Raw genomic sequence first — 18,822 nt, 5'->3', positions numbered from 1 at the left:
TGTTTATATCTTGTCACATCATATTAGGTGGAGTGGTTTACATTACTTGTAACATCTATAGGATCGATAGGTAAATCCTGAGTTTGGTTTACTCTCTGTGTGGAGTTTTGCATGTTCTACCTATATGCATGCGGGTTTTCTCTTGGTTACTTCCACTGACCCCAAACATGTAGGTAGATATTTTGACAACACTGGATTGCCCTTAGTTTTAATAAGTGTGTGTATTGTATATATGTGTGTGAATGGTGCCCTGGGATAGACTGGTATCTCAAGGATTCCCACCTTACATTTACGGCATTTAGCAGACACCCTTATCCAGAGTGACTTACAATTGAGCAACTGAGCAATTGAGTAATCTGTAAAGATGCGTGTCTGTTAATGTACACTGTATAGACACCATGCTAAAATGGCAAGAACATTTCTGACACCCTTATCCAGAGTGACCAATTGAGGGTTAATGCCTTACTGAGCCCAGCAGTGGCAACTTGGTGGACCTGAGGTTTGAACCCGTGACCTTCCAATCAGTAGCCCAACACCTTAACCACTGAGCTACCATATAGTCTTATATATAATCTTATATAACTCAGTATAGCAATTAACTTATTCTTATGAATGTATATTAAAACAAAAAGTAGTATTTAGTCAAGTATTATTTTTACTATAGTATTAAACTTATGTACATTTACCAAAATCCAGATTTTTTTTTTTTAAAAAAGCATAAACTATTTGCCTTACCTAGAGAAATCATACTGAATGTAATCCTTAAAAAGGTCTTGCATTTTAGCAGCAAGTAATAAATCAATAAAAATTCTAATAAATAATAGAATTCGTAAAGCATAAAAGAAAACAGATAAGTTTAATCAACATAAAATTAATAATTATGTATTGCAATTATGTTATGCAATAACAATGTGCAATAAGTTTACATTTATTTGTTACCACCTTCATATTATATTCCATTCTATCATCTATAGCACAACTGTACATGCAATTTATTTATTTGTATTTTTTTTTGTCTATTTGTATTTACATATGTGTATTTTTTTATTCTCATCTTATTTGTATTGCCTGTGTTGTTGTTTTGTATTACTCTGTGTTGTCTTATCTTCCTTGCACCACATTGTAAACAAAGTTTTTTTCTGGTTTTGATTCTAATTCTAATAAGATATGATTTTAACGCTTGCACGATTGAAGCCTCTCATTGGCTGCGTGATAGTTTTACAGTGCAGTGATTGGATGATTATCGGTTGTCCCGCCTATGTGGGTGTGACTAATTGTTGGCGCATCCTGCAGTGAGAGCTCTTCTCGCCATTTGTGTTTGTACTTCATTAAATAACGCTGTGCTTCTGCTGAGGTTTGTAGGTGAGTTCAGTTCACTCTTTATTTTATCTTGGGTTTAATGAGAAATGATTAAATAAAGGAACGGTGTGTGTGTGAGTAGTTTAAAATGATATCTAATGTGGTATTTGTCTGTTGTTTAACGGTGTCAGATGAAAGAGCTTAGCTTAGCATAGTTTAGCTTAGCTTAGCTTAGCATAGTTCATAGATATCTACGAGCATAGCTTAGCTTAGCCTAGTTTAGCTTAGTGTTGCGTCATTCACATTAAGCCGGTTTGTTATTGTTTTTGTTTTTGTTTGTCCTTAAAATATAAACACCCGCTTTTTTTTTTTTAATCTGTTTCGTGTTTTATTAGTATTTTTTTATGAATGGTCAGCTGTGTGAATAATAATGGTGTGTGGTTAGAGGTGAATGAAAGGTTTGTGTGTAAAGGCAGAAGGAGGTGTAGCTCCTGGCCTCCTATGGAGAGAAGGGGCGGTGTACTTCACTCATTCACACACACACACACACACACACACACACACCTACCTACCTTAATGTATCACACCTCAGTGCTTCTCACACGCTCGCACTCCTCAGTGTTCTGCGTGTTTGCATCATCCTAACAGGGCTTCACACGTCGTTATTGGGGTCTATGTGTTGATAATATTTGCAAACCTATTCAAATAAAAAGGATTTAAAATTCTGCTGGCCTTTCTTAATATTAGATATAGTTTATATAGATATAGCTAATCAACTATTGTATATTCAACAAGATTAATGTAGTCCATTATATAATCTAACCTGATAACCCTGACATAGATGAGACTTACTCATTTTGTGGAAGAAACAGCTGAAGTCTGAGGGTATTTTTAGGGCCTGGAGAAGTTCTGTCATACCCTGACATTTGTGCTTTTTTCAGTTGCTTATAAAGACGTAAATGGCTAAAATCTAACATCACTGTAATCAGCACAAACTGGACTACAATAATATGTGAGCAGCATGTATGTACATGATTTTACCCACTTGAATAAGGCCATAAAACACATACAGAACATCGGTTCACATGACTTTTGAGAAATGGATCTTGTAGCCTAGAGTTTTTGCTTCAAAATTATGTGAAAATCATCTTGTTTACTCGCTCACATAGAACAATATATTGATTTAAATTTTCTAAGACACTTTTTGTTTGTAAAGGGCATATGCGAGTAGGCGTCAACTATCATGAATATTAATGTGATTCACACCTGAGAAGACAAAGGCCCGCATAATGAGCCTTTCAGGCAGGTATGTGACTGAGAGAGGAGTTACAAGAAAGAATGTGAGGACAAAATAAATGTGTATATTTTTTGTTTGTAGTTTATTTAGAATATTTAACTATCACACAAAATCACTTTAGAAGTTAGTAATAACACAGAAGACACAATCAGGGCAAAACTGTGCAACAAAAAAAAAGTGTCAACAAGGAAGAGTGCAAGATAAAAAAGGTTGTGAGGTTTGTAGAAGTCCACTAACCTACTCTGTCACATAGTACCCAGAAGTGAACAGTTATACATCTTTGTGCCACTATAGGAAACAGTTCCTTTTCAGATGAACACACAAGTGAACATCACATGCCTGGCATTTCCAAGTAGTGTCCTGCCTCTTACTATACCACAGGTCCGGATTTCATGTACTGAGTCATTCCTGTGTCTCGGGAGCGTGTACATGATTACCTGTATCACCTCAGTTCATTTGCATATGAACAGCTCGCTCAGACAGAGGCGGGAACACATTGGCTATAAAGAGGCGAAACAGGAGAAACCGGACCACTCCTTACTTTCTTACTGATTACATAAAAATAGATTATTTGTTTTTGACTTGAATTTGTTTATTTAGAAATAGACATTTCAAGCTTTCTATGCATATATTTATCTTGTTTTTGAGGCAAGTATTCGCTGAGATTCGGGTTGTTTTATTTATGTGTGTGTGAACAGTGGTGACCGAGTCCGAGATGGCAGAGAACGCACTCTGTTTATTTTCTTTATTCTACAAAAGCACAGTGTTTTGTTGTTATTATGTGTGTATACAAATAAAAGTAGCCCTTTACAGATTCGATTGATGTATTGCTCTTATCTGTACGATCGAAACTGAAAGTGTAATTTAAGTTCTTTTCGGCCTTAACAGGAGATTATGCCACAAAACACGTATACGCGTTCATCGACTCCAAAGGGTTAAAGGTAGGGTCTCAGATATTTGAGAAATGCTTCAGAAAACTGCGTTGGGCCACCAAACAAAACAATAATCAAAACAAACATGTGGCCAATGAGCAGAAAGGGGCGTGTCTTGTCAATATGGGCAGAGAGAGTGTTCAGTGTGCATGTGACATTAGCAGAAAGTGGTTTTAACATTGACTAGAAGGATAAAAAGAAAGAAAGCGAAGAAAGGCTTACGATAAGGCAAGAAGCAAGACCCGTGTTAATATAGTATCAGCTTTCCAGCGCTGGAGAGAACTGAACTGAGAGAACTGAGCTAAACGCTGTTACTAGCAAAACGCGGTTGTAACTGCCTCTCTACATTACAAGATAGAAAAGAGTTGTTATTTGTGTAGTAACAGCGTTTAGCTCAGGAGTTATTGACTGGCTGTGGCACTGTGGGACCCCTGAAGGGAAAAGCCGAAAGAAGAAGAAGTTATATGAGGTATTGTAATGAGTTGAACAGCAATTAATTGAATGTGTAAGACAGCATGTGAAGAGTTTGATATGGAGGTGCTGTAGACAAGGATGTATACTGGATTAATGTGTATTCGGTACAGATCAGTACAATCCACACAGTTGAGTGTGTGTTTTGTGTGTGCGCGCTGTTTACAACAACAAGGGGTGGAGCTTACCCGCCCACCACATTGCTGCTTATTATTATTATTATTATTATTATTGTAAGTCTAGAAGTACAACTAAAAACATTTAATCTAAATTTATCAAAGCTCCCTTTTGTGGACTTCATGTGTTTATATATTTTAAACTCTTTTTTTGTTTTTCAGGAAACGCTTGGACTTGAAGAGACTTGGACCTACTTTCCGCTGCTGCGTCTGGATCAGTCTGGTTTGAGTAGAATTTAAAAGAGCTTGTTTGAACCGTTTGGTATTTCACAGTCCGTTCTTAAGCTATGTCCATGGCGGTTCTCATGCAGCTCGCCTCACATGGCGGGTCACGCATGTGCCGCAGGATGCTACTAAGCAGAGTACTCCCTATTCAGGACAGGCTGGTCCGTTCGCTGCACAGTCCATCAAACACCCACGCCAGCAATTCACGCTTTGACCCGGACAGCAGCGGACGTCCCACAACCTGGGACTCGTTTGGCATTTGGGACAATCGCATTGACGAGCCGATTCTGCTGCCGTCCAGCATCCGCTACGGAAAGCCCATCCCCAAAATCAGCTTGTCCAAGGTGGGCTGCGCCTCACTGATCGGCCAGCGCAAAGAGAACGAGGACCGCTATCAGGTGTCGCAGATGACCAACGACATCCTTTACTTCGCTGTGTTCGACGGCCACGGCGGTGCTCAGGCCGCTGACTTTTGCCACAAATACATGGAGCAGCACATCAAGTAAGGATTCACAATGAGAGAGCGATTTTCTTTCAATCAGGTTAAAATCTCATGTTAACTCAGTTTCCTGCATAGGGTTGAATATTCTCTACTACCGGGTGTGCTTTTGTGGAAAAACAATTAGAGGCAATGTAATCAGTAACACTGCCGGTGATACATTCTGGACTGTTCTTGATTACAGATAAACCCGGAAAAATCTATCCTTAAGACTTTTCATTCCTATTACAAAGTGCTGAAACTGGAGACTCTTTCATTTAATGTTAAAGGTGGGGTCTCCGATGTTTGAAAGCCAATGTTGACATATAAAATCACCAAAACAAACACGCCCCTAACCCAAATGGGCCCCACCCCTGTATCGATAGCTCCGCCCACACATACATACGTAACCCAGGCAACTAATGGAAAGAAATGTGTCTTTATCATAGCTGAAGGGAAGAACAATACGATTGCAGATAAACAAACAAGCAAAAATGACACACAAGCATAATCATGCAAAGGACAAAGGCATATTAGTTCTGTGTAACAAAGCAAAACCAACGTTACTCACCTATCGAGAAGGAAAAAAGCGCCTCGGCGTCTTAAGTAAAGTTGGTCACATATTCACAGATTGGAGTTTCCTGAGTCAATAACTCCTGAGCTAAACACTGTTACTACACAAAACACGGTTGTAGCTGCGTCTCTACATTACTACGATAGAAAAGAGGTGTTATTTGTGTAGTAACAGCGTTTAGCTCAGGAGTTATTGACTCGGGAAACTCCAATCTGAATATGCGGCCAAAAGAAAGAAAAATTTGACAATATAGGAGGAGGTTTTTTTTTTTTTGTAATTAATGGTGGGTTTGTAAAATATTTGAAATACCCAATATATCTTTTATTTATCACGAATATTTAGCAATATCAGAAGTTTATATAGAAACAGGCTTGGTCAGCAGTGTTGTCTCGACTTACACGGTACATAATCAGTAAAAATAATCATGTTCAAAAAAAAAAAGTGTCGTGTTGATGTAGACTCATTGTTCCTTGTTTGATGGATTTGTTTGCAGAGAGCTTGTAGAAAAAGAGGACAACCTAGAGGTCGTCCTGACAAACGCGTTTCTAAACGTGGACAAAGAATTAGCGAAGCACCTTCACTTGAGCGCAGACGGTAGGTAACATCGCTGCTGTTTAATTTTCTGTGGTGGGATTTCAGTGAGGCTTTTTGTCAGGGTGACCGATTAGTACGGCTACTTAAGTTATTACTTAACCAGTCACCCACTTTAGCTCTTCAGTTTAATATAGGCTTTAAATATGCATGAGTTTTTGTGCCATCGTGGTTTAGTTTCTACAGTTAAAAGCAGGTCCATAAATATTTTGTGTAGGAATAACAGCACTTTTTACATGTGGTCCCCTGCTTACTATGGATCAGCTGATTAGACAGTTGGCTGTTCGATTATTCCTTATTTCGGCTACAAGTAAGCAGGTAAAAGGTCTAGAGATGTGATCTTTGCAGCTGTTGCTGTTAACTCTTAATGTGATGTCTAAAGAGCTGTAAGCACCAGTGAAGCATTAGGCTGTTAAGAAAAAACATCAGATGAGAGACCAAAAAACTTGGAAAACCCCAGAAGACGCCTGTAGTTTATGACAAGAATTCCTTCACAACCTGTTCACACCAGGTTAAGATCAACCAAATGAAGATCACCTTCCTGGAGGTAGCTGTATCTGTGTCAAGTCAACAAGCAAGACAAGACTTCATTCATTCATCTTCTACCGCTTATCCGAACTACCTCGGGTCACGGTGAGGCTGTGCGTCATCGGGCATCAAGGCAGGATACACCCTGGACGGAGTGCCAACCCATCACAGGACACACACACACTCTCATTCACTCACACACTATGGACAATTTTCCAGAGATGCCAATCAACCTACCATGCATGTCTTTGGACCGGGGGAGGAAACCGGAGTACCCGGAGGAAACCCCCGAGGCACGGGGAGAACATGCAAACTCCACACACACAAGGTGGAGGCGGGAATCGAACCCCGACCCTGGAGGTGTGAGGCGAACGTGCTAACCACTAAGCCACCGTGGCCCCAAGACAAGACTTCACCTGAGTTAATACTGAGGGTTCACCACAAGATCTAAAGAAGCCTCAAAAACAAGAATACCAGATGCGAGTCTGTTAAAAACCCTTAAAGCCTGTACAGATCTGGAACAACATCCTTCAAACCAATGAGATTAACATGAACCTGTATGATCCAGGAATGATATGAAAAGAAGAGTATGTCTTAAGTCTTAATAATTTTAAGCGCACTTTTGAATTTATTGCCGCTGTTTACAAAACCAGAGGGATGAATTCTGAAGTGTGAGGTCCTGTATTACGTGCTCATGTTCAATCAAATCCTTCTGAATTCATTGGTCGCCGCTTCACATCGCAGATATACAAGGACCCAAAGTGTTCTTTGACGTATTTGAGGCAAAGAAGTGAAATGTCCTGCAGGGGCCAAGAGCTGAGTCCAAAACATATACAACGTGCTCCAGGGACAGACAGGGAAGTCCTGGAAGAACAACAGCAAGAAAGAAACCCAGCATCTGTCTACAGGTTGCGGATTTCATGCAGTCGTGGACTTGCGATAGACTCACAAAAATGTTATAAACGATCGTCTAAATTTATGGTGTTTATTTTATCCAGTTACTTTTGGTTCTGTAAGAGGGAGTGCAACATATATGAAGTGCTGTTATTCCAACACTATCCATCATATCCAAATGTAAATACCCTGAAATTAAAGAAAATATTAGAATAATAATAATAATAATAGACGGTTCAGGTATTTATGGATTTGCTTGTAGATTCGTCCAAAGTGTTGTGAGCTCAATGTCATGTGTAACGACATAGAAAAAGGCAATGAATGGAGACAAACCATGCAACTTTGGTTCTATAAACGAGTGCATCGAATATGTAGTTTTTATAACACGACCATAAAAATACGGTTCATACTGGGTTTAATCTGACATTTTTACAAAATTGTCACTAGACAACAAAACAAAAAAAAAAACACCTATACTTTTACTTTAATCGTGTAATCCAAATTTGCATATTAAATCCTGATTGGCTCTTGAATTTGATGTAAATAATAACATATGACAAGGCATGCTGTTAAAAATGAATAATACCATCTCTAAGTGAATATTTTTCTTAGCATGTTTTCCTACGAAGTGTTTTATTTCTCTTATACCACAGCGAACGGCTACGGCTAGTGCGTTCGTTATCGAATTGTATATTTGGATAGTTTTATCCAATTATAGTTGCGTTTATTTACGCGCACTAAACAAGATAGTACCCGTTATCTTACTTTAATTTTCATCTGTTTCACCAAGGAACAGCTTTAGGTTTAATTCTTATACCTCAGACCTCTTCTATAAAAGTTAAATAACCCATTGTACAGAAGCTTCTGTCCAGTCAGAGTCAAGAATTCACACAGTTGTTCTTTCTCACTAGTGCCGTAAAAGCTATGTTTAATGTTGAATAGCGTATTATTATTTTAACATGAATGCATTCTACCATAAAGAGTGAACGTGTATACTTTTTTTTTTATTATTGTTTTATCCACTAAACCATAGACCTACACAAGCCCTGCAACTCGAAACTTTAGGTTATAAAGCTCTCCATGACTCTCTTGTACTGTGTGGCCCGATCATGGCCTTGGTGCCTGCAATGTACAACTTTGCCCTTTGTCTGTGTGTGCGTGTTATGACAGCTGCGGACCCAGCTAAGAACCCATAAGAGAGGCAGCTCCGCGCTACCTTTTTGGAAGGCGAGGAGCTAGATTGGTCCAGCGGGTCCTTGCGTGGGCTTCTGGAAGGTTCCTCAACTTTCTCTCCCTTTCTTTCTAAATCTCTCTCTTTCTCTTCTTCCAAGTCTCTATAGCTACTTCCTGTTTGTCCACATATTTATGGGGGGGGGACACACAAGTGTTGACCGAAGACGTGTTCAGGGTTTGTTGTCTTTCGCACAGTGAATACTGAAATAATATTGTAAGATTATTAGACACATCTAGGTAATACAAGATATAGAAAAAGTTTACACACCCCTCTTAGGATTGCAAGGGGGTTTTGTGATCGAGCCAAAAGAAATCATTTCAGACTTTTTTTGTTCATGAATAGTGTGAAATAGGAACCAACACAGCTTAAAAATAAAACCAGAAACAGTTTAAGGTAGAAAAATTAGCTTGGTTGCATAAGTTTGTATACCCTTCTATAGTGACTTCAAGTGACTATGCTCATCATTTACTAACCAACTTTAAACTCAGAAGTACTTATGACTCACTTTCTGAAGAATTCTTTTTTTTTTTTTAATGTTCTTGGTTTCATTCAACTGCTAAAGCCATGGTTCGAAATGAGTTGGAGCAAACGAGCAAAGTGCTCATAAAGTTTGAGATCAAAAGATGTATATGAGATTATAGAGACGAATATCAGCTTTCATTACCTGTTATTTACATCTAAGGGGCTTTTTACACCTGGTCACTTCATGTGTTTTCTGTGATCAGATAGCTATCCGATGGTAAAAAGACCAGGTCTAAATGCCCTCCGAAACGTTTTTGAGACGGATATAAATCCGATGGTTCAAACCCCTTCAGGAGGTGGTCTGGGACGCATTTCAGATGAAACTGGACAGGTGTAAATGAATGTGGTTGTTCAAGCCACATACATCAGCGCTATACTCCTCCCAAACAGAAGTACGTCACTCACAAGTGATCTTTCACCCAGGCGTCTCGTTGGGTCTTAAAATGCACGAAATGCAGCAAACAGTAAATGCTGTTTTTTGTAGCATAACCGTCGTAACAAGTTTTTTCGTCTTCTTTTTGATTGCGTTCTGAAAACCGCATACACCAAAGTGTGTTCCATTTCAATTACCCCGGAAATGAGGTAAAATATATTTGCATTTTGGGCGGGAGTAGAAAGATCGGATCGATATCCGATTCGCCGAGACGCATTTATGTGGCCTAATGTAAATGGAACAGTTTTAACAAAATCAGATAGCTATCGGATCAGAGACAACACGTGAAGTGACCAGGTGTAAAAAAAGCCCATTGATGTTATAACTGCTACCCACTCTAGGCTTGAGTTATACATGTGAAAAGGAGGTTCCTAGTGCTGATGTAATTACAGCAAGCAAGGGACATGCAAGCAAATAGTAACTGATATACACTTTAAGATCATCCGTTCTAATAGTTTTGCTCCATTGATTGGATAACCGTCACCAAAGGTGCCTCGTTCTGAAAGACATCTAGATGTAAATAACAAAAGCTATCGTCTCATTCGTCTGTTGATCTCAAACCCGAATGTTTTAAGTGTGTAGCAGAAAAATATCCTGTATTTATAATGATATATAATAATCGAATTCTGGTGTTTCAGCCACACAAATTGCTAACAGGGGCACGGAAACAAGAACGTAGCCATTTTCCCTCTGAAAACCTTTATTAAAACAAACCATCCTTGAAAGCGCATTAGTCCGAGACTTCCAGTCAGCAAATAGCTCGAGTTGTATTTACTTTGCCATGTTACGGTGAACTTGTTTTACTAGTTAAAAACATCATAACTACAAAGTGAGTGATCACGGTATGTAGAGAGCAGCAGGTTAGTGAGATTTAACAGCTGCAAGTGGTTTTAAGTGAATAAGAAATTCTCATTCTTCCTCTCAGTCCCTCATTCTTCTTCAGTTTGGCATGCTGTACTTGCATTCATATTCTTTTCTTTCTTTCATATTTCTTTGCCCTGCCAAAAACATACTGATTTATCCTGCATGCGTAACGTGTTGTTCCTCATCCACTCTTTGGAAATATCCCCGAACACTTCCTCTTCCTCCTTGTATTACTCTATGGAGTTCATCAAAGCTGTGTGTGTGTGAGAGAGAGAGAGAGAGAAAAACCTGTGTGAATACAGCCGTGTGTTTGTGTGTCTACACTGCAGTAATAATCAGCGTGTGCATGATTTTTACATCATGCCGTGTTCAGTGCAACATGATTGCGTATCCCTCCCTCTCAGGTTTAACTCTTAGGCTCTGTCTTTGGTGCTTTACAGCCTCTGTGCTAAGCGCAGGCACCACGGCCACGGTGGCGCTGCTGAGAGACGGCATCGAGCTGGTGGTGGCCAGCGTGGGCGACAGTCGTGCCATGCTCTGCAGGAAGGGTAAAGCTCTTAAACTGACCCTGGACCACACACCTGAGAGGAAGGACGAGAAAGAGAGGTAAGAGATGACCATCGGTGCCACAAGTGCTCTAATGACGTACTTCTTAATTCTGTTACACAGTCTAAAGGTTTACGTTCCTTTTAACAGTAAGCTACATGCTTATAAACAATCTGCTGTTTCCCACATGGGCCTATGGGCCTTTTTACACCTGGTCACTTCATGTGTTTTCTCTGATCCGATAGCTATCTGATTTGTTAAAACTGTTCCATTTACATTAGGCCACATAAATGCGTCTCGGCGAATCGGATATCAATCCGATCTTTCTACTCCCGCCCAAAATGCACATATATTTTACCTCATTTCCGGGGTAATTGAAATGGAACACACTTTGGTGTATGCGGTTTATGCATATGCATTTACTGTTTGCTGAGTTTTCGTGCATTTTCAGACCCAACGAGACGCCTGGGTGAAAGATCACTTGTGAGTGACGTACTTCTGTTTAGGAGGAGTATAGCGCTGACGTATGTGGCTTAAACAACCACATTCATTTACACCTGTCCAGTTTCATCTGAAATGCGTCCCAGACCACCTCCTGAAGTTGTTTGAACCATCGGATTTATATCCGTCTCAAACGTTTCGGAGGGCATTTAGACCTGGTCTTGGATCTGATCACAGAAAACAAATGAAGTGACCAGGTGTAAAAAGCCCCTTAGAAAGTGTAAAATCCATAAATAGCCTGACAGTAAATACAGTAGACAGTAAAACAACATTTTTTCCTACAAAAGACTGTGTTTATTGTTTGAAATATCTGAATTGAGGTTTAAACAAGCCGCCTTCACACTGCACACGACAAACGGACACGACTGTCGGATTTCGCCCCCTAGTGACAGTCACACGGAATATGCAATATGATCGTGTAGACGTCAACATGGGAGAGAAGTTAATTCTCGCGGTCTCGGAAAACCCATTACTAGATGATCGTGAAAAAAAAGTTCTCCATTAAGGCGCAACTCTTGCACTAAACGGTGATACTCACCGAGACTTTTTCTCCGAGTCAGGTGGTGTTTTATACACACTGATTTGCAATGTTTTCTTTGGTGTCTCCAGTAAAGGAGAGCAAAAGCAAGAGCCTGTATTCTCCCTCCATTTATCAAGGTGAATACAAATAAATAAATACAATCAATGCAACAATAAATCCAGAAAGACCGTGAATAATTTTTGAGGAAACATGGACGCAACATTAAAATAATACGATATAAATATTAACAATTTATTACTTTTTTTTATCAATAACAATGTATTTAAAACAAAAAGATTGTTTTTGGTAAAGTTTAAAAATTACTAAAGTTAATATTAATACTTTTCAATAATTCTTATCATCTCGCGCACACGAACCTGATAGGACAACATTAGAATACATCACATCCGGTCGGCATATCGGATGCGGTGTAGTCGCACAAGTTCAATTTTTTAACGGAGCCAACGCTCAAAACGGAGCCGAAAATTACGGATCTGCAGATGGTCGGCACCTCACACAGCGACCTTGTGACTCTCCATAGGAAATGAATGACTTCCGGTTTATCTGCGGTCGTTTGTCGTGTGCAGTGTGAAGGAGGCTTAAAACCCAGAGGTAGAAATGCCATGAAAATCAGAATGTTCTGTAAATTTGGGCAGATCTTTTTTCTCAGATTTTTTTTTTATACCTGCCTGATATATAACACATACAACACATACAGCCAAAATTAAACCACTGTGAAACAGGTGGTTACTAAAGATGACTGATGAGACCGGATGTGCACGTTTATGAACATGATCTTTGTCCATGGTCTTGTGTGAGCTTCATATCTGTTATGCTGTTCATGAAAGTCAAAACCTCTAGCTTGCATTAATTTTAATTATTTATTTAGTTAGTTTTACATCCAGCAGAATCCCCGTAATAACCAAATCAGATGCCACATCTGTTTAGAGCACATATGTTCATAGTAAATAACACATTTGTATTTGGTTGCATCCTCAGTGTTCAGTATGTCTGTAGATATTTATTGCCAACCTTGGAAAAATTGGGTACAGACGGTTACGGAAAAAAGGTCTGGTAATTTCACACTGTAAGTATGAGAGAAATGTGAATAAGTAATATGTAAATTCTAAATATGAAATGTAGGTAAAGGTAAATAAAAAAAAATGCAATCACCTTTTTTGGCATCCATAAAGTTTTGTGTTTCTAAAATACTTTCTTCCCCTAAATATCTTTGAATGATGCTCTAAATTAGATTCTTCAAATTTTAATTTCTAGATAACAATGGTCTTTAAGCTTTAGTTCTCAGTTAGTACTGATTTGCATATAGTAATAGCACAACATCTACCAAAACATCAGACGGAATTTTCTCAGAAGACGAAGCCTTTTTTTTTTGGTGATTGCTGTATCTTCATCGCATACTTGCTCATATTCTGTAGGATCCGTAAGAGTGGAGGTTTTGTGACTTGGAACAGTTTGGGCCAACCTCACGTGAACGGGCGTCTGGCCATGACGCGAAGCATCGGAGACTTCGACCTGAAAAACGCAGGCGTCATCGCCGAACCAGAGACCAAGCGGACTTCAGTGAGTGTGCTTTCTGGTTGATTTTATGTAACTGTACCGGGAAAAAAAAATTGGTTTAAAGATAATCTATTGACTCAGCTGAAGTTCGCTCTGACCGTGTTGCTCCGCGCAGTTACATCACGTACACGACGCCTTCCTCGCACTCACCACAGACGGCATCAACTTCATCATGAACAGCCAGGAGATCTGTGATGTAATCAACCAGTGCAACGACCCCAAAGAGGCAGCGCAGCGTATCTCTGAACAGGTACGGGCCCTAGGTCAATTAGTGGAATTACTTCTCATTCAGCTGTCATGGAAACCTCTCTTTTAAAAAGAACAAAATTCCAAAAAGGGACCTTGAAGAGAATTATCACAAGCGTCACCCCTGATTGGCTACAAAACAGAATAAGACGCCTTTACCATATTACCATATCCAAGTGGCCAAATTAACTGAGCATGTGGGATCGGCCAGCATTCTTTCTAGTGCATGTGGGATTGGTTATGATTCTTTCTGATTTTGGGATTGGTTGAGCTTCCTTCTCAGATGGGAGGGGTTAGTCAGGATTCTTTCTCGAGTGGGTGGGATTGGACAGAACTCCTCCTCTGTTGGGTGGGAATGGTCAGAATTTCTCCATATTTGGGTGGGATTGGTCAGAATTCCTTTTTAGAGTGGGTGGGATTGATCAGAATTTATTTTGGATTAGTTGGTAGTTTTCAGGGTTGGACTAAATTCCTTCTGGAGTGGTCAGAGTTGGTCATAGAACTTGTCTATGCAACCTATAACACCTCTATTAGTTATGATTACTATTTCCATGAATTATTTATAAATAAAGTAAATATTATTGTGTTTATTTTCTTATTTTCATATCATCATACAGTTCCATTGAAGCGAGAGGCATCTGCATAGCTGATTCTCTCTCTCTCTCTCTCTCTCTCTCTCTCTCTCTCTCTCTCTCTCTCTCTCTCTCTCTCTCTCTCTCGTTGACTTACTTTCTCAGGCCTTACAGTATGGTGCAGATGACAACAGCACGATCATCGTGGTACCGTTTGGTGCGTGGGGCAAACACAAGAGCTCGGACGTGAGCTTCTCTTTCAGCCGCAGCTTCGTGTCCAGCGGCCGTTGGGCATGAGTGAGTGATGGACAGAGACTCAGACAGAAAGCGAGAGGAGGAGGAGATTGGGGAGAAGGGGGAATGGGTTTTGAACAAAAAACGGTCCAGGTGGGACGAGGATCCCAGAGTGCAATACGTTTAGGGCGTTATGGGAACAGGAAACATTTAACTCGACTCAAACCGCTTTGGGACGAGGACACGGTTCGTAACTGTAGTTCTGATGAGACAGTGAAGCGTTTTGTGTGAACAGTACTGTGTTAGGATTGTACCAGTGTACACCCTGAAGAAAAGCAGTGCTTTAGTGTCCAGTGTGTGCGCACTAATCAGTATTTCTAAAACTGAACAAGACCAGTGGTGGCACAGGGGCCCATCGGTTGCCGTACGAACGGTTGTCTAGTTTTACCTCAGAATATTTTCAAGTGTTTGTATTTTATAACTGTGAATAGACAGTAGTTGTTTTTGTTTGTTTGTTTTTGTTTTAATTTGCAAGCACATTTGCTGGGTCAAGAAGTACACACGCACTACTCTGTATCTCCTGCTTCCACGGTTTAAAGTGTGTCTAGGTCATTTGCCTGAACCGTTCGATCGCCTGAAGGCGTCGATCATCTTAGTGACTTAATTATCTCCGTCCCACGCCGTACTAAGACGTGACCGTGCATGGATTTTATGAATTAGATGTCACTAGCATTGCTCTGTAGAAACTTGTAACAGCATTCCTACAAAAAGAACAGATAAAGAGCCCAGATATACACTGATATGGTTTTAGTAACCAGGTGATACATGGATGCTTCACAACCATCGAATTCACATCATCTGTTTTTTTTTTTTTATTTTTTATTCACATTGAACATTTATTGAAGGTGTTGCTGGGTGATGGTGCACTTATCCAGGGGCAGCTGTTTAACATTTGATCCATGAGCTGGGGAACATGTAATGTCTTTCCTGTGGGTCATTTTAAATAAATCTCTTCGTTCCACAACGAACCGGACGTTTTTAGCCAAGCCAGAGTGTGCATGTGTTTTATGGAGCGTCGTTTCTCGGACAAAGGAATCGCACAACCGTTACGTTTGACGTTAACATTAAACTTTTAAGTTAATCCAGACCACTGTATTACGTCCTGCTCATCTAGTGCCTTTTTTTTGTTTGTTTCAGCGATGAGATCTCGTCATGCAAGCACAGTAATTTCTAGTTCCAAACACTATTCTAGTCTCCTCAAAAATACAGAATTTGTGGCTTGAGCTCGCACACAAACACTTTTGTAAGAAAACGGTCCTCATAAGTAACATTCTGTACAGGTTTTTTTGTTTTTTTTACTGTATGTTTTGTATATAATATTTATATATTTTGATGTTCAAGAAATCTATATATACAGATTATATATATATATCTCACACACACTGTATTATAGATGTGTCCAGCTTTATTACAGTGTAATAGACTGTAACAGTGATGCAGTTCTGGATGGGGATCCACTTGTCTGTAGTTATTTCACAGATGTTTTGGTACAAAAAAAGCTTCTGTTATTTCTTCTTCCTCAACCGTAGTCAGTGATCGATTCTTTAATGTCCAGTGCACAGTATCTGCATTTAAGATGTTCAAAAAAATATTTATTTTGTTGTCCACTTTTGTTGGTTTCTTGTATACAGGTCATTTAGAGTGTCTAGAAATAGATGATGAATGCAACTGGATTTTTGATGTTTGAAATCTCCAAAACTGACAAGCTGCTATCTGCTAAAAAAGCAGTGAGCAGGACAAACTGGTAGACCATCTTTACCAACTGGTTAGTTTTTAGCTTCATTTATTCAGCACTAAACAATGGTGGCTCAAGCGGTTAAGACTCTCGGTTTTTGCTTAGAGGATTGGGGTTCAAGCCTCAGCACTCCCTTAACTCTCTCTGCTCCAGGGGGCGCTGTATCACGGCTGAACCTGAGCTCTGACCCCCAACCTCATACTGAGCTCATACTGCAGCAAATAGACCTTTCTTTCCTTCCTCAGTAAAAGAAATAAAAAAAAAACCTCCTTTTTAACAAACACTAAGCAACCTGCACTGATGGTCTACCATTGTTTTGGCAGCTGGTAGCTTTTCAGCCGTAATTTTTATAATTTTTTTCTTTCTTTGTTTTAATTGTGTGGTTTTTTTTCCCTCCATTTTACTATTCCTGTTTAGTCTCTGAGCCCGTGATGATAAACATGTATCTATACATGTAATGCACGGTTTCTAGTTCTTCAATTCAGTCAGTTTTTTTTTTGTTTTGTTTTGTTTTTTAAGAAATGCTCTACACATCATATCATTTCAACTTTCAACTTTAACTGATTGTTTTTAAATAGGGGGAAATGTGAAAATATTCCTCACAATGACGCATCACTCCGTCGTCGTCGTCGTCACCCCGTGCTCTTTTTTTAAATAAAATGTGAACCTTGTAAGGCATGACTCCATTTCTCTGCTGTTTGATTATTATTAAATTACATTCGATTATTATACTGCAAAAACTGTATTTTTGTGCAGATTTGTTTACTTGTGAATAAAGTTTCAGCAGAAAGAAGAATGGAACTTATTTATTGCTGACTTTGTTGGTACATTTTATTTGCATATGACTTATTTCTCATTTCTTGTTCTGTTGTGTGTAAATCGTAGGGTAGGACGATGGGAAAATTTGAAATAGGATCTAAAAATGTATAAAATGTTTTGCTGGCATATCGGCATAAATGTCAAAACTGAAAATGAGAGAATGATGACTGAAGCTTTTGATTCTACTTTTTAATAATTAAATGGCTTTGGCGTAAAGCAATCTTGCTTTAAAAGCGATATCTTGTGATCATGAAAAGATGGTGGAAAAATCATATTAACGACTTGAACTCACCTGAACGTTACTAGGGTCATAATTACAATCAGGAAGTTCATATTTACTAGTTGGGAAGTCGTAATTACGACATCAGGTGAGTTTGAGTCTCTTTAAAGGTGAACCTTATCTTAATTCACTAGAAAAAACTCTTAAACTCTTATCTTTAAAAATGTTTCATTTTCTAGAAGTATTTTCAAAAAATCTTTATTTATTTATTTATTGCAGTAAATTAAAAGAAGGTACATCTCTATTTTTTTCAACCAAAGGTAAAAGCAGGTGACTTCGTAATTACGACTTCGCAACTCGTAAATATAAACTTCCCAGTAGGACTTTTGTTTTAGGACAGTGTTTTATTTTCCCATCTTTCTCTTCCCAGTGTGACTATTACAGTTTGGCTACATCAGGGTTCGCTGTTGCAGAGGATATCAGCTAATATTACACACTGTGTGCGGACTATAAAATCTTACAGAAACACTTATTTCTCTTGTGAGCAATTAAATGTTCATTTACACTAAACCTTCTGTCAGAGAGTATTAATGAGCTCAACACTCAGATTATTTCGGTTTTCTCTCTCTCACACACACACACACACACACACAATTTTTTAAGGCTTTTCTTTTCTCTTTAATTTTGAGATCTCTAACATCCAAATGGATTTAAATAATTTCTTTAAATTTACATTACATTTTTTCCCCTGTACTTGTACTTGGAATTTATAGATAGATGTAGATATAGATGGATAGATAGATAGATGGATCGATGGAAGGATAGATAGATAGATAGATAGATAGATAGATAGATAGATAGATAGATAGATGGTTAAGGTCACAAATAAAGATTGTATTTGGAGTGTAACTGTGTGCTCTGTGATTGTCATAATTTTTACCATTTTCTAAGTAAAAGTAAAATATAATAATAATAATAATAATAATAATAATAATAACTATTATTAAATATTATTATTATTATTATATTATCAAATTATTATATATTTCTATATATAAATTACTATATAATTATCATCTAGTAATTAATATATAATTATTAATAATATCTCAAACTGTGTTCACAATTTTTTAAACAAAATGTATAAACTTTTCTTAAAAATAAGATGAAAAGAAATTTTGTTACAAAGTTAGTAACTATGGCTATTTTATAATTGAGATTTCAGCAAAATAAATAACTAATACAAATTATTATTATTATTATTATTAATGGC

General features: G+C 38.5%; 1 protein-coding gene across 1 annotated transcript; it reads left to right on the top strand.

The window, feature by feature from the left end:
* Positions 1-1,287: 1,287 nt before the first annotated feature.
* Positions 1,288-17,249, top strand: ppm1kb (protein phosphatase, Mg2+/Mn2+ dependent 1Kb). Its single transcript, XM_060873061.1, has 7 exons — positions 1,288-1,362; positions 4,338-4,902; positions 5,946-6,046; positions 10,959-11,124; positions 13,522-13,666; positions 13,779-13,913; positions 14,647-17,249. Exons 2-7 carry the CDS (start codon positions 4,463-4,465, stop codon positions 14,776-14,778), a joined length of 1,119 nt encoding a protein of 372 aa, XP_060729044.1. The 5' UTR covers positions 1,288-1,362; positions 4,338-4,462; the 3' UTR covers positions 14,779-17,249.
* Positions 17,250-18,822: the final 1,573 nt, after the last annotated feature.

This window comes from Tachysurus vachellii, chromosome 6 (genome assembly GCF_030014155.1).
Source record: "Tachysurus vachellii isolate PV-2020 chromosome 6, HZAU_Pvac_v1, whole genome shotgun sequence".
NCBI classification, from domain to species: domain Eukaryota; kingdom Metazoa; phylum Chordata; class Actinopteri; order Siluriformes; family Bagridae; genus Tachysurus; species Tachysurus vachellii.
The sequence above is the reverse complement of the archived record's forward strand: the minus strand, read 5'-3'. Positions and strand labels throughout refer to the sequence as shown.

Bases quoted from the DNA above. Each gene is read 5' to 3' on its own strand.
- ppm1kb (XM_060873061.1), top strand. From the start codon at position 4,463: ATGTCCATGGCGGTTCTCATGCAGCTCGCCTCACATGGCGGGTCACGC. The intron at 11,125-13,521 runs GTAAGAGATGAC...CATATTCTGTAG, and splicing joins AGGAAGGACGAGAAAGAGAG to GATCCGTAAGAGTGGAGGTT. The intron at 13,667-13,778 runs GTGAGTGTGCTT...TGCTCCGCGCAG, and splicing joins CAGAGACCAAGCGGACTTCA to TTACATCACGTACACGACGC.